The following is an 18,761-nucleotide window of genomic DNA, read 5'->3' as shown; positions in this document are numbered from 1 at the left end:
TTGATAGAACACAGAAATTTCAACATATGAAGTCAACTTTCATGTATTCAATCCAGTTTGATCGCATTTTCAACCCAATTTTAATGAACATTTCCATGATCTATCTCGTAGGGACTTCATACAAAACAAAATCAATGAAATCGGTTCATATTCTCCCGCAACAATGTATTTAAAGCATACAAACAGTACAAATTCTTCCTCTTACCATGTTTCGTACAGTAAATCATGATTTTCAACTGCATGCCATCGATCCGAAAACTGATAGTCATAGGAGTAGCTCAAACGATGTATTTTTATTATTTCTCATCATCCAATAAACCATACAATCTGTCATAATTTTGTCAACTGAATACATTAAAGTAGAAAGCCGAATTAGTACATTATCATGATAAACAAAAAATCGCTGGCCACTGGCTGAGAAATTTCAGGATTAGAATATTTGAACGCGATGATTTTCCCGATCGCATACAACAATATTTCCCGACGATGTGACCGCCACACCCTCGAGTCCCTTGAACTCACCATCCCCACTGCCCCAATTTCCAAAAGCCCGAACAAATCCACCCTCAGGTGTGAATATTTGAATGCGATTGTTGCCGGAATCAGCTACAATGATGTAGCCCTGATCATCAACTGCCACACCCCGTGGAAACTTGAACTGACCATCCTCAGTACCTTCAGATCCAAATGCCGACAATACCCTCCCCCCTACATCGAATATCTGAATGCGATGATTATTGCTGTCACTCACAATGACACGATTTGTATTGCTCACAGCTATGTAATGAGGATGCTCGAGTTGTCCTCTACCACTGCCACAGGTACCAAACTTACCCACAAATGTACCATCAGATTGGAATACCTGGATGAAAAAAAAATAAAAAAAAATTGGAACACCTAGAGTCAACAGACGATTTGTGATTACATTCTGTTGCCTGATGAACAATCGTTTTACGTACCTGTACACGATGATTCTCCTTGTCGCAAACGTAAATAAATCCTAAAGCATCGGTGGTAATGCCCCAAGGATAATTGAAGCGTCCGTCTGCAGTGCCTTGTGATCCAAAAGTTCTCAAGAAGTGGCCAGATGGATCGAACACCTGGATTCGATGATTGTAACGATCAGCAATGATGAACTGTCCAATTCTGTTGACTGCGACACCCGCCAGACAGTCAAACTGTCCTTCTCCACTTCCGTAAGCACCAAATTCGTTGATAAACTTGCCGTTAGAATCGAAAACCTGAACGCGATGATTTGAACTGTCTGCCACGATGATGGAATTGTCAGGACCTACGGCAAGACCTCGTGGCCATGTGAAACATCCGGCTCCGCTCCCCCGCATCCCAAATTTCAACAGCTGTCGCCGCTTCAGCATGTACTGGTTCCTATTGAAGAACACAATAACTGTTATAGATGTTGATTAGGGGATTGATAAGAATCCTGGATATCATTGGCTATTGGATGAATAGTTGCTTTGGCGTTGTATTTGCGTTTCAAGGACATTTCGATGGGAAATAGAAAGTGGCTCGGGAGGTCTATAAGACGTAAGGACCTCCACAAGGACAAAGACGTCACGTGAGTGCTATTTGGAGAACAATCTTTTGTTTTATTATTAACTAACTGTTGTAAGGTAATCAATTTAATTGATTGGCTGACTCTCCCTTACAACTTCCTTACAACCCTCACCGTCGTGAGGGCACCCGATCTCTCGATCTTAGAATTGTTTGTGGGATAGATACAACGCCCAAACCAAACTTAACATTCATTCGTATGCTAATGATATCGTTAATGAGAGTCGGGAAAGCCTTCAAACAAAAGCTTTTAAATTTCAGATTCACCTAGTTGAGGAACCGGCTGCTGCGGGGATACCTTGAGCTGCTGTAGGGGACGTGGGGGAGCCTGACGGGTTTTTTTGGTCGTCGTCAGAGGATTCGAAGGATGTCTGGCCGACGTGTCTCAGGGGTAAACCGAGAGACAATCTTCTTGATGCGGCGCTCGTGCTGTAATGGCAAGTAGTTCAATTCTTGAATTTAACACGTGGTAAACTAATTATATTCTTTATTTCTCCTGAGTAATCTAGTAAATTACTTGTGTGATGTAGATGGGATTATTATGGGATTCACATTATACATAAGATATTACAGATTTTCAGTGGAAAATCATTTTTCCTGAATTTGGGACTATCGAGCAAAATATAATTAATTATATAATGAACGTAAAAAACCAAATGGGATTATGAGCATATGACAGCGCACTGTATGACGATGACTAAAGAGCTCGAATCATTAAATCGCTAAACTTTGAATACTGACCACTGATACAGTGGCACCAGGCATGTTCATACGGCGTGTCCATTAACTTCGTCTTTTTACGTTTTAAATCATTCGAGATAATTTCTAATCAAATTTAGCGAGTGGGAAAATTGTTTAATTACTATTGATCTATTCAGAATGAAAAATCGGCCATACATACCTGGAGGAAGGAACTGATGAAGTAGATGTAGACTCCTTATCCTTAGTATTCCGATTTCCATACTTATTCTTGAGATAACGCGCCCAAGAACTCAGCGCAGCGCCATCTTTTTCCGCGCCGGCCCGATCGCGATCGGGACTTGGTTCGCGTGATTTTAACGCGTGCGTACTCCGACTACGAGCCAGTTCTGAGCCAGCGCCGTATTTCGCCGCAAGATAAGCGTTCGGGGATTGAGTTGTTGGTGACGGTGGATCTTCATCAAGATCGAGATCATCGTTAGCGAAATTGTGGGAGCTCCTTGATCGGGCCACCCGCTGGCGCCTCTCCTTGAGGGCAGCATAGCGGGTACGTGGCGACAGTGGCTCCACATCGGCTTCCGGTTCTCGCTCTCGCTCCCGTTCCCGCTCCCGTGAAGCTCCTACGGCTGCTTGGCTTCTGCTTTTATTCAGAAATCTAGAATTCCAATCATTATTTGTTTAAATCAGAATGGCACGTACATCTTGGAGGTTTTAATGTGTGAGAATGTGAAGGGGTTAACTGTCTAATGGAGTCTACTTCCTAGTGTTACCGCGGATACAGCTGTTCAGGGGCTATTTACCAGGTACCGCTGATTCAATTATCCAAATGAATAGGGATCGCACGATCCTGGATGTGCGTTTTAATTTTTTTCTTTCAATCAGATGATATTTATGACAGAGATGGGATCTATGAATAGACTCATTCACTCCACATTCGTCAATAACACAAGCACACGTGATCAATTTATCGCGATCACTGTATATTCCTGGCAAAACATGCAACGCCGGTTCTCTGCAATTTTTTCAACCTGTCCATTAGCCGCAAAATCAATATTGATGTTATTTTATGATGTTTCCAGGGTTCGTGGTTTCACAGTTTCTCTCTGACGTTCACAACAAGATGTATGTGTGTGTAAGTTATCTTCTTAATAATATTACGTAATGGCACATCACTCAGAGGTGAAATGACAAATATTTTTCAAAACTCGAGTTCTGTGATATATTATAGTGAATCCCATTTCCACAATCTTCGAAAATTTCAAAGGGAAAAATAAACAAAACGAGTTAGTATAAGACTGCATTTTATTTACTACATCAACACACTGACGCATTAAAATGCTTCATTATATTCAAATTGAAAAAAAAAATAGTACAAAAAACTGAGCAATCAATCACGCAATTGATAGACGACGATAGCAGAAAATTAGCGTCGGTGACTAGACGTATAAACGAAAACAAACGACTATACGAATAATTATCACAATATCTGGCGAAAGGGAAAATGCAATGTGACAGTATTTATCTGTTCTAAAGAGTATTCAGAATCGCGGTTTGGGATATATGCTTTGGATATTGTTCAATGTGCCAACAAAGTTCATCATGACAATAGCAGATTTGTGAGGACTCCGTAACACAGGACTGATACGCAGAAAATGGTGGTGACCATTTGCATTGGTATAGGACTAACACTGGCTTCTCTGGTTTTCCCATCATCATGTGCTTTCTCCTTCACAAGATTTTTCGTATCATCATTCCTCAGGACAGTCTCAGCATCACTCTGAGACGTCTGAAGCTCTTTTGAAGCTTCACCATTCGTGTCAACATTTGGATGTTTAATTCTCTCGACATCCACCTGTTCTTGTTTATGATTCACTTCAACTGCCAAGATTTCGAAACCACTCGCCACATTTCCTTCATCAACTGCATCACCCGAGCTATCGGACAAGTGTTTCATGTCCGGCGGGGAGTTATTCACCTCATCAATTATGTCTTCCTCAGAGGAACCATCAGTAACCATTATTTCAGTCCTGGCATTATCCCGAATGCCATCAGTATTATCGTTGCGGTTAGCAATGTTTCCTGTGCGATAAATTGGAATCTTGGATTTGGTCAGCTCCAGATCTTCACTCGTTACAATCCACCCCTGATCATCAAATAAATGTTCAGGACTTGTAGCTCCGTGACGACCAGTCCCAGTCGCATTGAATTCTTCTTGACTAGAATCCTCATCAAATGAACCAATAGAATTGCTAGTGGTTTGTGGATCGATTTCCAAGAACTTCTCCTGCATTAATCCAGAATTTCCCTTGTCACTCGAAGACATGGCTTCGGAGCTCTCGTCCATCGATAGTTCACTCGACACTGAGTCCTCATTGCTATCAACAAAAACCTTGGAAAATCCTTCGTCCGGATCTGAATCATCATCGACAGAGGCCCTGTTCCTATCGTTACCATGAGCAACGCGTGTCAAATAGTCCAGAATTTGCTCATTCTGACCCTTAAAATCATCATCACTATCAACGGCAGCTATCACCTCCTTATTAATTTTTGGGAAGTCTTCATTAACAACATCTGCATCGATATCTATCTGCTTTTTCAGGTCATTAACTATATTGAGCACATTGACATTAAACTCTTTATTATTTATATCCGACGCGGCTTGTTCATCCTCGACACTAAGTCTCAACGTATCGCTTCTGCTATCAATTGCAAAGTCTCTAAAACGCACATTGTTCACTTTCTCCGTTTTATTTACGAACCTGCTCGTGTAGCCACTGGGTGATGATGATGTTGTTAAACCAGTTGGTGACGACGTTGAATGCGCCGGACTGCCACGTGGCGATGAATACCTAGACATGTCGTAAGGGTCACGAGAAAGAAATAACTCTTACAAATAATGAAATGTACCAGCAACGGGGGTGATAATTTGGAAATAACAGGGGATGCGGTATTCGGATGTAATAAAATGAATCGATTGTATTTATCGATTTTGTTTATTGTCCAGTATCAGATAGCCGTGTTTCAAATCAAAGATCAAGTCTGGATGATGTTTCATGACAGCTGTGACGATAAGCTTACCTGGTGGATGGAGAATCCTCTTTGCTGCCGCGTCTCGCTTCAGCGCTTCTAGCAAGAAGTGGCCCGATGTCTGTGCGAGCCATAGCAGCTTCGTTTCTCTGCTGCTTCTGAGATGGAGGTGTTACGTTCGTCGGATTCGACCGCGTCTCTTGTTCTGACTCCTCCTCGGTTTCAGTTTCAGTTTCCTCGGAGGAACTGCTGGTCTCCTCGTCATCGATATCTTCTTCAACTTCTCTTTTCTTCGGGGTTTCTTCACGGGTTATTTGAATTGGTGGTGGAGGTGCTGCGCGATTACCTGAAATTCAATTATAACGTGGAGATCACTACCATGAAGTCCATTTCATTGAGCAGAATTAGTGAGATACATAAATTTTATAACATGTCAGGAATTCGAATTATAATCGTTACATGACTGTCACACAACAAATTTATGGTATGGCAATTTTCTGATATTCAGAAAATTTATCCATTTGTTAATTATGATTATTGCATACGTCATGACATGGTATCGTAGACTAGACATAATGTGACACCAGAACAAACCGTCTCGAGAGTGAGACAAAATGATGATAAAAAAAATATCGTGGGCATTTTCACATCTTTGAAGATATTTTTTTATACCTGCGCCTAAAAAACGACTTTGAAACGGCCTTGGGCTGCTGGTGGGAGTAGTAGGTGTTTCTCTACTAGCGGCTGTTTGCGTATTAATGTTGGATGGAGACGTAGCCGTTGGTGGTGTTCGTGCCAGATACTTTTGTTTCATTTCCTCGGTCGTGAAAGGTGCACCGGTATTACAGATACCCGACCCTGAGCTTTCTGACCCAGTGCTGGACTCACTGGATGCACTTCTTGTACTTTGGGTGTGCGGCTCCGTTGATGTTCTTCTGTAAAATCCCATTGTCTATTACTGTCTATTACATTGTCTTGTTTTGGATCTGCTTATGTGAAAAAAATACGCGTGGAAAATATATGAGGTCTACATAATACGCAGATGTCGTATATAGGAAAGTATACATATACTAAGGCATATAGAAGATCATATCCATAAAAATATGTTCTATGTCTAGAACATATTTTTTCCACGAGTGTTTGCAAAGGTTCGTGGGTTGAAACGAAAAATTAATCGATACCTTGTGATCGATGTTCTTCTGGGAGGCTCCTCGACCTCATGTTCAACTTCTGGTGTTGAAGAGTGGATAATCCCGGTCGGTACTGACTGACGTTCATCGGGGGATTCAACGTGGGACAGACTGCTGTTCTTATTCTGCTTCTTAATTTTTGATATTTCATCGTCCTCACTGGCCTGTTTCGTCACTATTGGTGCAGGTTTCCGGGCTTGTACCTGGGGCCAGACATTAATCATGTGGTGAGAGATATTTTCGATGAAGATAATGGTCAAGCGCTAAAGAAATGGAATTTATTCAGATTCAAGTAATTTTTATTGGTCCTTAAGGGCTATGAAATGTGGCCGTTTGCCTGGATGGGTGAGAATTTTTTGTAAACAATTGCTTTCTTCAGAAAATATGACTACCTCCATGCATGTTGCGATGACATCCTCATGCATATTTCTGATAAGGTAAAAATAGTGGCCAGTGTTTGAATAATTCCAGTACAGCGACGATTAGTACTTCTAGCAATGCAAACACTGGACGCAATTATCGCAGATTGTATTACATATGCCAATAGGTTGTAAAAATCGATTAATTCACATATCAATATAAATTTATTGTCACAAACATTGTCGAGCCAAGCCTCAATCAGAAAAACAAGACATCTAAATTTCGTTTTTAATGATTAAATAGGAAGTTGACAAGAAAATCTCTACTGTATTAGCTAAAAGATTCTTTTAATCGACTTTCACTCGATTCAAAAGAGATAATTTTCCTAACTTATTTTACTGGCAGAGGTGATGTGATTCGGTGTCTATGCTTGAAATTTCAGGATTATCACTGTTCGAAAAGAAAATATTAATGCAATTTTGTTCCGTTCTCCTCGCGGAATAGCGAAATTAATGGGATTGACATTAGAAAATATCGGATTATACGGAAAACTCACTTGAGGTTTTGGAGTTTGCGGTTGCGGAACGGTCACTTCTTCTTTCTTGCGTTTTCCCGCCCGCTCGCACTCTTGCAACTTCTTCATGACACGTGGGGAATCGGTTAGACGGAAGATTCCTGATAGAGGACCTCTCGCGGCGTCCTCTGTGTCCAGGACGCGCTCCCGAAGACCTGTTTCTGCAGCGGCAGGGGTGAAGCGCACTGTTGATCTTGAATCTCCATCTGATTCTTCACCGTCTCGGTGACGCATGAAGCGACTTCGGTATCTCGATTTATTTCTAGGCGATTCGTAGTCCGGGGCATTGTCATATCTCAACGAAAAAATATTTAGAAATTAATTTTTTACGCCGTCACAGAAGAGTAATAGATACTGACGATGATTAAGGGAAAGAATATAATTAAAATGGAAGAGATTTTTGTTAGTAATTTCTTCGTGAATTGTAAATGAAGATTAAAGTAAATTAAAAAAGTTTGAGGGAAGTTCAAGATTTTTCCGAAAATTTAACAGATCTCAGGAAATTTCTAGAAAATTTCGAACTAATGCGAGGGGTTTCTAAGAAAATCGAGAGAATTTAGAGAATTTAATAATTTATAGAATCAAAGAATTTTCTAGAAAATTCAAAAAAGTGGTGAAAGTTGTCTGGAATTCAAAAGAAGTCAAAGATTGTACAGAAGATTATTTTGCGGCGTTGTCTGATTTTCTCAAACTCTGCCCTCGTAAAGGAGAGGTCTCTCCTTGGAACTTGAACGACACGAAATTAAAAAGTTTGATTAATTAAGGATTAATTACTCGTAATCGGGAACGTAGCGGTTCCTGGCCAGTCGATCCTCCTCCTGTTGACGGTACTGGGAAGCAAGACGATGATCACTTTTACTCCTCATCAACCCGGGCGAATTACCCGGTGGTGCCAGTCCAGTTCCCGTACCCAAGTGGCTGTTGCTACCGGTTTCATGCTTGATGTTCAGTTCCCCATAGCCAGCCACGTGTAGTACCAACTGGTTGGGCTCATGTGGCATGACGAACCGCACTCTGCGGCCATAATCACCAGCTTCGTACTCAAAATTTCTGGAATCAAAGCGATTAATGAGGGATAGTGAAATATAAACCTTTTAGACCTGGATTTGAGCTGTTCGTCCAGTACCTGATGAACTCAACAGTGCGGAGGAATAATTCTTTTGTGTCCAGAAGTTCAGCATCATCCCACGCAACATTCTCGTTGATGTGAGCATCCGCTAGATCACAGTTACTCTGGATGTTGGCGATTTCTAGTTCCAGATTCTCCTTGAGCTGTATCAAACCCCGGAGTTCGGTGCCCGAGTAACGTTCGATCTCATTTCTTAGATATTCTGTGCGATCTTTGAGTGCTTTGCTCAATCTTCGATAAATTTCGTCGACTTCTTCTGTTACTGAGGCACAATTTGTTTGCAGACCCAGTGTGTTCTTTTCCACTAGGGCAAGGGCATCTTGCAATCTATGGAGTCCTCTTCTGACCTGTGTCATTAATTAAAAATTTATGTACCACATCCAATCCAATCCAATCCAATCCAATTAAATATTTGTCTTAATAAATGAAAAGTGGTGATATTACGAGTTTATGTATCAATGGATCAATATCTTGTGATTGATCTTACATTGATTTGTGTTCTAATAATTTTTTCTTCGGCCGGGAAAAATTGACCGGCCGGGACCGGGATTGATTGATTGATTGGGATTGATTGAGATTTTATTTATAAAAATGATCCATCAGGAGTGTAAATTACCTGGGAATTTATACGCGTAATTTCACGTCTCAGAATATCCATATGTGCATCTTTGCATTCTGGACAGCATTTCTTATCACAATGTACACAAAGTGAACAGTAACTTTTCTCCGAGCAGACACCACAGCGTTCCATTGTCTGGCCGCTTGTTGGATCTGGAAGTTCCCCAGTAATTTCTATGTGAAGCTCCAGGAAACGTTGTAGTGTCACATTTGTAGGGAATGCCTGCACACCCTGAAAATTAGCGGTAATGGTTATTGGTAGGTCTAATAGAAGAATTGAAAATAAAGCCCGGTTTTTTGGTACCTGATAAGGTATGCGATGTTCCGCACGACATTCCGGACACTTGACCTGACGACGAACATAATCGATCAGGCCGTCCATACATGGTTCCATGCAAAAGCTGTGCTGGCATGGTAGTAATTTTGGATTTCTGTATCGATCAAGACATATCGCGCATGTCAGCAGTTGTTCAAACTGCTCCATGCTGCCTGTAATCACAAAAAAAATCGAATTGAAATTGAATTTTCAAATCGAATCAGAGTTCACAGGATTTATCTTGAATTTCTATTTCTTCATCACATGGTTCTTAACTTTTTAAAAATTAAAGTACTGTCTGCAATGATAAACAAAAAGCAGATTGGAATTGAATTTTCGAATCGAATCAGAGTTCAAAGGATTTTTCTTTATTTTATATTTCTTCGTCACATAATTCTCAACTTTTTTCACTTAAATCTGGCGACTTGACGTCACGAGATAATTCCAGTGACTGGTGATCCTCCTACGCACGAACTCCCTCAATACCAACACAATCATCAGCTTAGTCCACTGAAAAGACACTGTTTTCACCCAAAGACGTTGGGGAAATTCCAATTAGTGTCTTGTGAATAATAAATTTATCTTACGCAGCTTTGTTTCAGTGTCTGACCGAGTGAACTATCACCGCAGTGAATCCGGAGCATTTCCCCGGTAAGATACCGAGAATAATTATAAAAAAATCCTCCTTCTCTGGACCTCTGTTCCTTTATTTGCATCACTGCTCAACCCTTTGAGGTAGAATGCACATCCCCACTCTCCGGTCGTCAGAGTAGCACACAGCGTCCCCACTCCACTAGGTCCTCTACGGATTAGTGCGCTTCCACCTCAGAGGGTCAAGACGGCCGCCGAAGAAAGAGAGGTGAATGTAACAAGGGAAATTGGTGAGTAACAAAATTTCAGTGAATTTCACTACCTAAAAATGCACAGCCAAAGCGACTGTACAAATCCCACTCATTTTGTCTATTTTTCTCAAACTGGAGAAAACGTCAGAACAAAATGGAGATTTTTTTGAATTTTATAGGACCAACTGCCCACAGTTCAATCTAAATTCAAAATTCCGGTGAATTCTCTCCAAAAATTTTTGAAAAAATGTGTGTGAAGTTTGAGTATTTAATTTTTTTGATGATGTACTCCAGAACGTACCCGTGTTTTACCCACTTGATGTCCTTAATTTTATCCAAAACACTTTAGAGCTTTTTTGATCCTACCACCGAGCAAAGTCCAATCACTATTGGAACAACCGTATTCGCACTGCTCTATAAACAGTAATGAAACCGAATATCAGTTTGGGACTGGCAAATGCCAAGATGTTGATCCCTGAGAACGAAAAAAATGTCAATCGATGAACGGAAAAATTCGCGAGTGAAAAATCAATGTAAAATGTCGTCTGTCTTGGTCCCGATGCCGGATATACTAATGGTGCTGAAGCACTTCGGATTTCAAGACGGTGACCGACGCACAAGAGTGTCTATACTTAGATTTCGGCTACCTTCCATCCTCCAGTAACTTATTTTCAACGTCATCGCACTCTTAGAATAGCGCTAGCGAGTCTCCATGACTCGTGCTCGTGATGAATCCGATATCATGCACAAGTTTTCGAAAAATTTGATTTCTTTCCGGAGCTCCGAATTAGCAAAAATCATCGGTCCATGTAATTAACATATTCTGTATTTCAAAGTGATATTCTCTAACAATTTAGCCAGAGAAAACATTATCTGCATCACTGAATGACGATATTTCGTGAATCAGCAAAATTTGCAATTCGAAGAACATTAAGATGTTAAAAATAGTCCCAAGTTCATCGCGAAAATATTGTTGATAATCTATTATTTTTGAGCCAGACACACGCCTGCGCCGGTGAATTTTCTAAATTATGAGATCTTTATTTTTCATGACTCGAGTCATCACCAAGAATTCGACAAGGGAACGATTTAGCGGAGACAAAGCTTTCTTTCGAAATTGGAGAATATACACATATAGCTTGGGACAAAGGATAACTACGTAGATTATTAACAAAGACATCAGTTTAATTGCATTAGAAATTTCTGAAAATATATCGTGCGAGTATATTTCAAGCATCCGATGAGCTTAAGACGCATGAGTAATTCGACACTGTCGCCATATTAGATCATGAATCGTCGGGTTTATATTCACAGCAAAAAGGAAGGACTATATGAGTGGACATGTGAGATTGATTGTTATAAAGGAGAGTAGATTAACATATTTTTTGCCACTGATAATATCATTTTCAGGAGAATTCATGATATCTCAAGCTCATGACAAATTAAATTCTCCATAACAGTTGCAATTTTAAAATATGCGAAAACCAAAAGCTCATAAAAATGCGAATGTGCTTAATCGTAATTTAATATACGGTAAATCCTTAATTTCAATCACTATTGCACACATCTCAGAAATCCATAAATCACATCACAGTTATTTCTATTATTCACTCATAGATAAATGATAAATCAGTTGCATACGACATCACCAATAAATAATTCTTACGTATTTATCAATAAGTGGTGTAAACGATGAAATCATAATTAACATAGTACTAACACTACTGATTGATTAGAGACTTTAATTTGACTGTTGATATGTTTCATTTTCTCAGTTTAACGTTGTGGTTAAAATTTATTTAATATATTGAAGATTTAAAAAATGAAGATTAAAGTGGATCAGCACGCACCACGTATCAGCCAGGCCGGCTGGCCACCCGTCTTCGAGTGAATGTCTTCTGAGTTATTTCTGGCGAACACCTCCTTCTAGCCAACGACGTTGTTCAATATAACTATCATGTCTTTTGATCTCATCATCATCTTTTCCGCAACATCCTTCATTTCAGTCTTTTTCTAAATTGTCTAGTTCCCCCTCTCATTTCCCACCCACCGACGTGGCTGTGATCTTGAGGGAGTGAAAAATTTCGGTGATTTTCATGATGGACCTGTTCATGTGATTTTGCAAGATCTCCCGAAATAAAATCAGACGTCCATCACGACTGCAAATTTTCCGTTTGAAAATCGCGAAAATTATTGCTTTGATGGGGCTATTTGGGGATGATTTGTTTTTATTTATCGAATCGTGGGTTTAATTCCTGGCGTGCTTGTCAGAGATGATGCATGGACTCTAAGAATAGAGGAGAGAATATAGAAAAATATGCGGTAGAATTGCACTTGCTGTCTTGATGATTGACGTTGATGAAGAATTAAGAACTAACTCATTAGAAATTCTCTGACTTCTTGGTTTACTTGTGGAGAGGAAAAAAGCGATTAGGGAGAGGTCAGAAGTAGTGGAATTTGAACTTCGATAAGAGCGTAAAAATTTGATCGATAGTCGCTAATGAAGTTTTCTACCTTGTTCACTGTGGAATAGGATTGATTTAACTAGCATATCACATGATCTTGCATCCCATTCACTGATAATTCACCGATTACTGATAAAAACGATTGAGATCATCGTCAGTAAATAAAGAAATCTTTTAAACTTCATAAAAATAGTTAATATCGTCAGCGATAAATAGAGAAATCTGTGAGTTTCTTAATCCACTCGAATTATCCTCAGATTCGAAAATTCCACGAGAATTTTTCAAATAAAAAAATTCTTATGTTGAAATCCTTGTTTTTTAATAATTTAATATTACATGGAATGATAAATATTACTCAAAACATTTATTTATTTTAAAAATAACAATGTTGCAGATTCCTTGCTTGCAGGTATCGCAATGGAATTGAAAAATAACGATTTATAAACAAAATAAAATTGGATGGAAATATTTTGACAAACTTTGGCACTTAATTGAGAAGAACAAAAATCGCTGATAGTGAAATGAAACCCTTCTCAGTGGTAACAACCACTGGACTAGTGAGTCCAGAGGGTGGCGTCTACTGTCAGATGCTCCGCCTATAAATCAACCCCGAGGTCTGGGGCTTGGAGAGGGGACAGGCTGACGCCATGTTAACACGTATAAACAAACCATGCTCATCCCGACTGATAAACGGCTTAAGCAACGTGCAACAAGCTATTCAACACGGGTGAGAACATTCTTCCTAAAGTGGAGTCTATTCTCCGGGTGCCAATGAATTATCACAAAAAATCTAAATGAAAGTGAAATAATTTTTCCAGTTTTTTTTAGTTGAACATATGGAAAAAGTCATTTTTATTTGAAGTATTCGAGTGATTTGTCCGAAACCAAACTTTCACTAATGATAGTGGACGCTTGTCTCCCGAGCAACTCATCCCACTGCTAATCAACTGGAGCATTAATCTTCCGTGGGGATCTTCGACCCAATTTTCTTTCGGTCGAATGGCAACTCAGACGTTGATTGGGTTTTGCGTTAGTCCCTAAAGATTTTGATCATACCCGGGATCATTTTAATAATGGCAATTATCATAATACGCGACCGATTTTTTTTTATTTTCCGAAGCGAAGTTTTCTATGAAAATTCACGTGCGAATAAAGAAAAAAGAGAGAAATCATAATTGCGTGAAAATTTAATGATGTTAAGGTCATTTCTGGTGAGGTGAATTCTCACACAATTTCGAGAAAATTAATATTTCATTGAATAAAATTTCCGGATCTATGAATCATTTTTTTTGCTGGCCATTACCAGATGTTTTGTTGAAAATTTCTCGCGATATAAATTGCTTTTCTATTGGATTAAATTACTTCTATACTTCCGCACAATTCTGTTCTGTATTATTGTTTTTTATGACGTATAATTTGTTCATTCGATTTCGGTAAATTTTTGAAATTTATCTTTCTTCTATCCAACCGATTCCAGTTTTTATCGTTCCACTTCGTCGGTCGGTCTTTCGATTAAGCGTTAGTGGAAAATTTTTAAAAATTTTGTTCACATGCACTTGAAGTAATTCTCAACATCATTTTGGAGGTATTATTAGGCTGCCTTCCAAGGGCATTCGTACAAATTTTTCAAATTTTCCCCCATCATCATAAAAATCACATCAATCAATGTAGATATTCTAATCATCGGTTGACATTGGCTTAATGGCATCCAATGGAACGTTCTCAGTTGCGATTGCATTTGAAGCGTAATATTCAAAAATACGCCTGAAGTGTCAAATAATAATAAAAATTAATTCTCAATTCTTCCAAAGTTTCCAGTAATGAAACTAATATGAGGCGGCTGTCACGAGGTAAAATACTTAATGACACGTATACTATTTTCTAAAAAAAACAAACTAATTTGTAAAAATTGCGTAGTAATAAACGACTTCTGTAATTCCCAAGCGAGAGTAAAGATGCGATAAAAATTGCAAATGATTCAACAAAAAGTAACAAACGCTCCGTAAATAATACGCAGCAAGTTACGTAATTTTTTCGGAGCGTTTCCCTGTTTTGTAAAATACCACAAACAATAAAAATATTGAACAATAAGAATATTGGAAGTTTTATAATTTTTATCGTATTTTTTCGCAACTTCGCAACTTCTTCGTAATTTTTTACTCCGGAATGACGCAACTTTTACGTAATTTTTATTTAATTATTTCTCTGCGCGTAGTGATGTTCCGAGATATTTCCATTATGATTACTATTATTATTCATTTATCATTAGGTTTGTTCATTATTCACACTCTTCAGATAGAAATAACGTAAAAAATATTGAAGCTTCCTGTCTATAACTTCAATTCATAGCTCTCGATTCATCATTCTCGAATTTCTATCTAACAAACCTTTCACTGAAGATGAAATTTATCCATCGGAGGCATTTGAACCTGTAACCTGAAGGAAAAAAGCTAATGAAATGAGACGAATGCAGGTGTATCGAACGCAGGAAATAGAGACCCCAGGAATTGTTAAGGGAAAGACAACGAGATGAATGAAGAGTAAGTAGGCACGATTAGCGGATCTCTTTGATCTTCTCGTGTCAAGGTTTTGAGGCAGGCAATATAAATGGAGCAGGTTGCCTCGAAATAAGGGATTCCCCTCCATCCACAACTGGACTGAGGTAACCACTCGTGGTAGTTCGTTGATCGATTGTTCGACAGGGCGCCTAGAAGTTTCCCCCCAGTCCTTTTCACGGATCCAATTATTCTGAAACTGTATATTAATTGTTTATATTGTTTTATTCATACTGATTGATGTGGTGAGGCCGAAACTCGGGTTTCTAATTTCAGCGATTTAATGAGCGTTAGAGGCGACTTCCTACCTCATTTGCAAACATTTTCGTTCGAGGAGAAAAATTTTGAGAGAAATTCTGGTGTTAGCGCAGTAAAAGAGGCGCAAAGTGATGAATTTATCGCGAAATTCGGTGAAAGTTTTGCAGAAATCCCCAGACATTTTGAGGAATTTTATTTTAACAGAATTAGAGATTGTGATGTTTCCAACATTTACACTAGAATTTTTGTGAATAATCTCTCTCTTTGTAGTTCTTTACCATAAAAAAATCTAACAGATGAGGTGATGACAGTGAACTGAGCATAAAAAACCTTTGAAAACAGGGGGTGCACCTGTCAGGGAAATTTTGAAACTGAATTATAAGGAAACTTGATTGATGTGGAAATGTCAGGGAAGGGTCCGAGAATTATTGACTTATTTGTTCAAGTACTCCAATTGTTTGAACTTGTTTTACCTACAAAAAATATTGATTTGGAATTTAATTTTAAATTTACTTAGAAAAGTGTGATGTTAACATCTCCTCGTGGGACTGTAGTTTAGTGTTCGACTCTTCAAAGGAATTCCTGCATCTGAGAAGACGATAGAAATATTTAAAAATAGTCACTTCCTTCAAGATACATATAATCTGCAAAAATGTTGAGAGTTCTAATCGAATCCCTTGAAGACCTGCCAGCATTCTAATCTCTTACATACACTTTTCTCGCTATATATTTTTAGCGAAAAGCTTCAGACAGCGATTACCGCCTTTTGGAAAAGCATTTGCTAAAATGAAAAATTCTCTCCAGAAATTAAAAATTGTAAAAAACGCTCGTAGCGTCCAGTTGAATATCCGGTTGTAATTAACGTATCAACTACATCGTTCAAGTACAATTATTCTCTTGCTATATTTTAATTTTTACACAAATTTACCGTTTTTTGTATGAAACAATATTTTCTATAATCAGAAAATGATATAACTTCGTCTCGGAAAGTCAAAGACTTTTATTGGAACTTTCAATCGGACATTCTGAAAAATGGATCGACAGTCTAGCAAAAGACGATGATAAAAATAACTAGTTTATAACCGAAGGCCTAGTCTGTGACAACGGTTTATCATCTACGGTGGGTTGACTCGGCGAGACCCCTCGAAAATAGGGGTTCCTCCTTACCCTGGCGGGCTCGAGCCCTCTCCCGCAAGAATTAAAACCTCAGCATGACTGGTGGGCTCTCGGTAGCCGATAGACGTGTCACTTATGCATCCACGAATCAATAGTCGCTTCACTTTACACCCGTCTACGGATCATTAGTCATTTGGATATTCGTCGTTGTTCGATCATTGCACCCTTGGAATGTGTTTTGAAATAATAACTTGATTTTCCGTTATGATGATTCCGAAAAATCCAACTGAGTCCACTTCATATCTTCATGCGCTGCCAATAATTTCCCCTGACCTCATCACCGACTTCTCATTCCAGAATTTCATCCCTTTGAATTAATATTAATTCAAAATTCCGTTTAATTAATATGAATATTAATTTGAATCAATAATTAATTAAGGACGAGGTCTTGTGGATTTACCCGTCTCCATTTAGTTTGAGGATTTTTCATTTATTTATGATTTATCTAACGAGCCCTGAAATCTCGTAATAAATTTATTGCGATGTCCTTTTGACATTTTCAACTTTATAATAAACTTTATAATTTGGTGCAGATTCCAACTATTTTCAATCATCAAATTTGTGGATCAAGTTTCGTGAGGAAAATGTGAAAGTCATGTACATTCAGCGTAAAATGTTCCTATATTCTGTTGTTAATTATTTATCCTTCAAAGTTTGTTCGACGCAGTACATGATTTTTTGCCAACGGAAAATTATAAATATTGAAAAGTTTTGCAAAGTTTTAAAATATTTTCGGTCTTCGACCATGGTTACGGGCTTCAAATTAATCAAATAAGTGGGGGTGTGCCACAAAAAAGGAGTGCCTAAATCTCGATTATAACTATCGACACGGCTGCCATTGGAAATATATCGTGCCACGTGGCAACTAATCATCTGTGACTATACACTTGTAAACCATCTGTGTGTGTATAAACTCCCGAGTAGTGGAATATTGATTGGAATCGAATCAAAGCACTTCGTCCATTTCCCATATGATTGAATTCATTCGAATTCCTCCAACAACAATTGTTTCAGTCTTCGGATCCTGACCCTTCCGAATGCATTCCGAGGTGCTCTAGGTAAGATTTATGGAGCGTGGAGAAATGACAGATAACCCTTAACCTTCCCCACGCCCAAAAAACGACGGTAGGGTTTCCCTTGGAGTTCAGGAGTGCATTTCAAAAATTCAGACATAAATATTCGGAGCAGAAGTTTTCGCCCTTTTATTGTTACCTTTTTCACAATTCCACATCATTTCCAATCAGCCCAGGGAACTATAGAGAATACTGAAGGACAATCATGACTCCATTTTGAGGGAAAAGATCGGAGGAAATTCAAAATTGAATTAAAAAATGATTTTAGATTACAGGGGTGGCCTCTCCCTCCGGAAAAATGACAATTGCACTCTTAGAGACTTCCAGAAAAGTTCCATGAATGAAAAAAAAAATAAGATGTAAAAATTGCGCGCAAGGTCTTCCAGTGTTAGAATCCAAGCCCCTGACGATGGTGAGCTGACTTCCTTCATCTATCACACGAACCATGACAAACCAGCGGCTCAAAAGCGGCCGCCGGCCAACCGAGATACTCTTCCCCTTTCTCACTTTATATCCCCCACAATTCCATTTGCTTACTGATGTTCACAGCGCGAGAACGCCTTTACCTGTCCTCTTCACCGGTCCCCAAGACCTCTATCTACATTTGTTAACGTTTAACCGTAAACAGCATTTCTCTTGGCGGCACGAATAAGTTTGAAATAAGAACGAGCTCACCGTGTCTCTGCAATTCCAATGCTCTTCATCATGAAATTAAAAATCTAAACAAAAAGAGTAATAGAGAATCAGGGAGAGAGCGACCAGGGGAGGGGGTAAAAATCCATTGGCCTTTTAATTAAAGTCCCACTGTGATTTCATCTCGGACTTCACCTGTTCTGCATTAAGTCACACATAAAAAAGCATAAATAATGCATGAAAAAAAAAATTGAAATCAAGTCAGAAATTATAA

At 38.8% G+C, this 18,761-nt stretch overlaps 2 protein-coding genes across 8 annotated transcripts in view; one reads left to right on the top strand and one right to left on the bottom strand.

Moving 5' to 3' along the window:
• Window positions 1-140: 140 nt before the first annotated feature.
• Window positions 141-12,316, bottom strand: Tn (thin). 4 transcript variants are annotated; one of them, XM_064139855.1, is made up of 14 exons: window positions 12,178-12,316; window positions 9,474-9,658; window positions 9,168-9,401; window positions 8,549-8,898; window positions 8,197-8,472; window positions 7,405-7,717; window positions 6,480-6,691; window positions 5,971-6,233; window positions 5,350-5,644; window positions 5,031-5,120; window positions 2,474-2,926; window positions 1,840-2,001; window positions 960-1,386; window positions 141-862 (listed from the first exon to the last, which is right to left on the bottom strand). In XM_064139855.1, the coding sequence occupies exons 2-14, from the start codon at window positions 9,651-9,653 to the stop codon at window positions 431-433; spliced, it is 3,687 nt and encodes a 1,228-aa protein (XP_063995925.1). In that variant the 5' UTR covers window positions 9,654-9,658; window positions 12,178-12,316; the 3' UTR covers window positions 141-430. The 4 variants fall into 4 exon arrangements, with proteins under 4 accessions (XP_063995925.1, XP_063995922.1, XP_063995923.1 ...); XM_064139852.1 differs by having other exon boundaries at window positions 11,994-12,227; XM_064139853.1 differs by lacking the exon at window positions 12,178-12,316 and adding an exon at window positions 10,629-10,895.
• The window catches only part of LOC135173167 (uncharacterized), a 117,330-nt gene continuing 101,490 nt past the window's right edge, over window positions 2,922-18,761 (top strand). Inside the window, exons 1-5 of one of the 4 annotated variants that reach the window (XR_010301268.1) lie at window positions 2,922-3,074; window positions 3,351-3,403; window positions 10,077-10,366; window positions 13,202-13,519; window positions 13,611-14,852. The gene's annotated coding sequence lies outside the window, so the exon portion shown is untranslated. Of the gene's footprint in view, window positions 3,075-3,350; window positions 3,555-10,076; window positions 10,367-13,186; window positions 13,520-13,610; window positions 14,853-18,761 lie in introns of those variants that run through there. The other 3 variants (XR_010301267.1, XR_010301266.1, XM_064139871.1) reach the window with 3 other exon arrangements.

Source organism: Diachasmimorpha longicaudata, chromosome 2 (assembly GCF_034640455.1).
Source record: "Diachasmimorpha longicaudata isolate KC_UGA_2023 chromosome 2, iyDiaLong2, whole genome shotgun sequence".
NCBI lineage: Eukaryota > Metazoa > Arthropoda > Insecta > Hymenoptera > Braconidae > Diachasmimorpha > Diachasmimorpha longicaudata.
The sequence above is the reverse complement of the archived record's forward strand: the minus strand, read 5'-3'. Positions and strand labels throughout refer to the sequence as shown.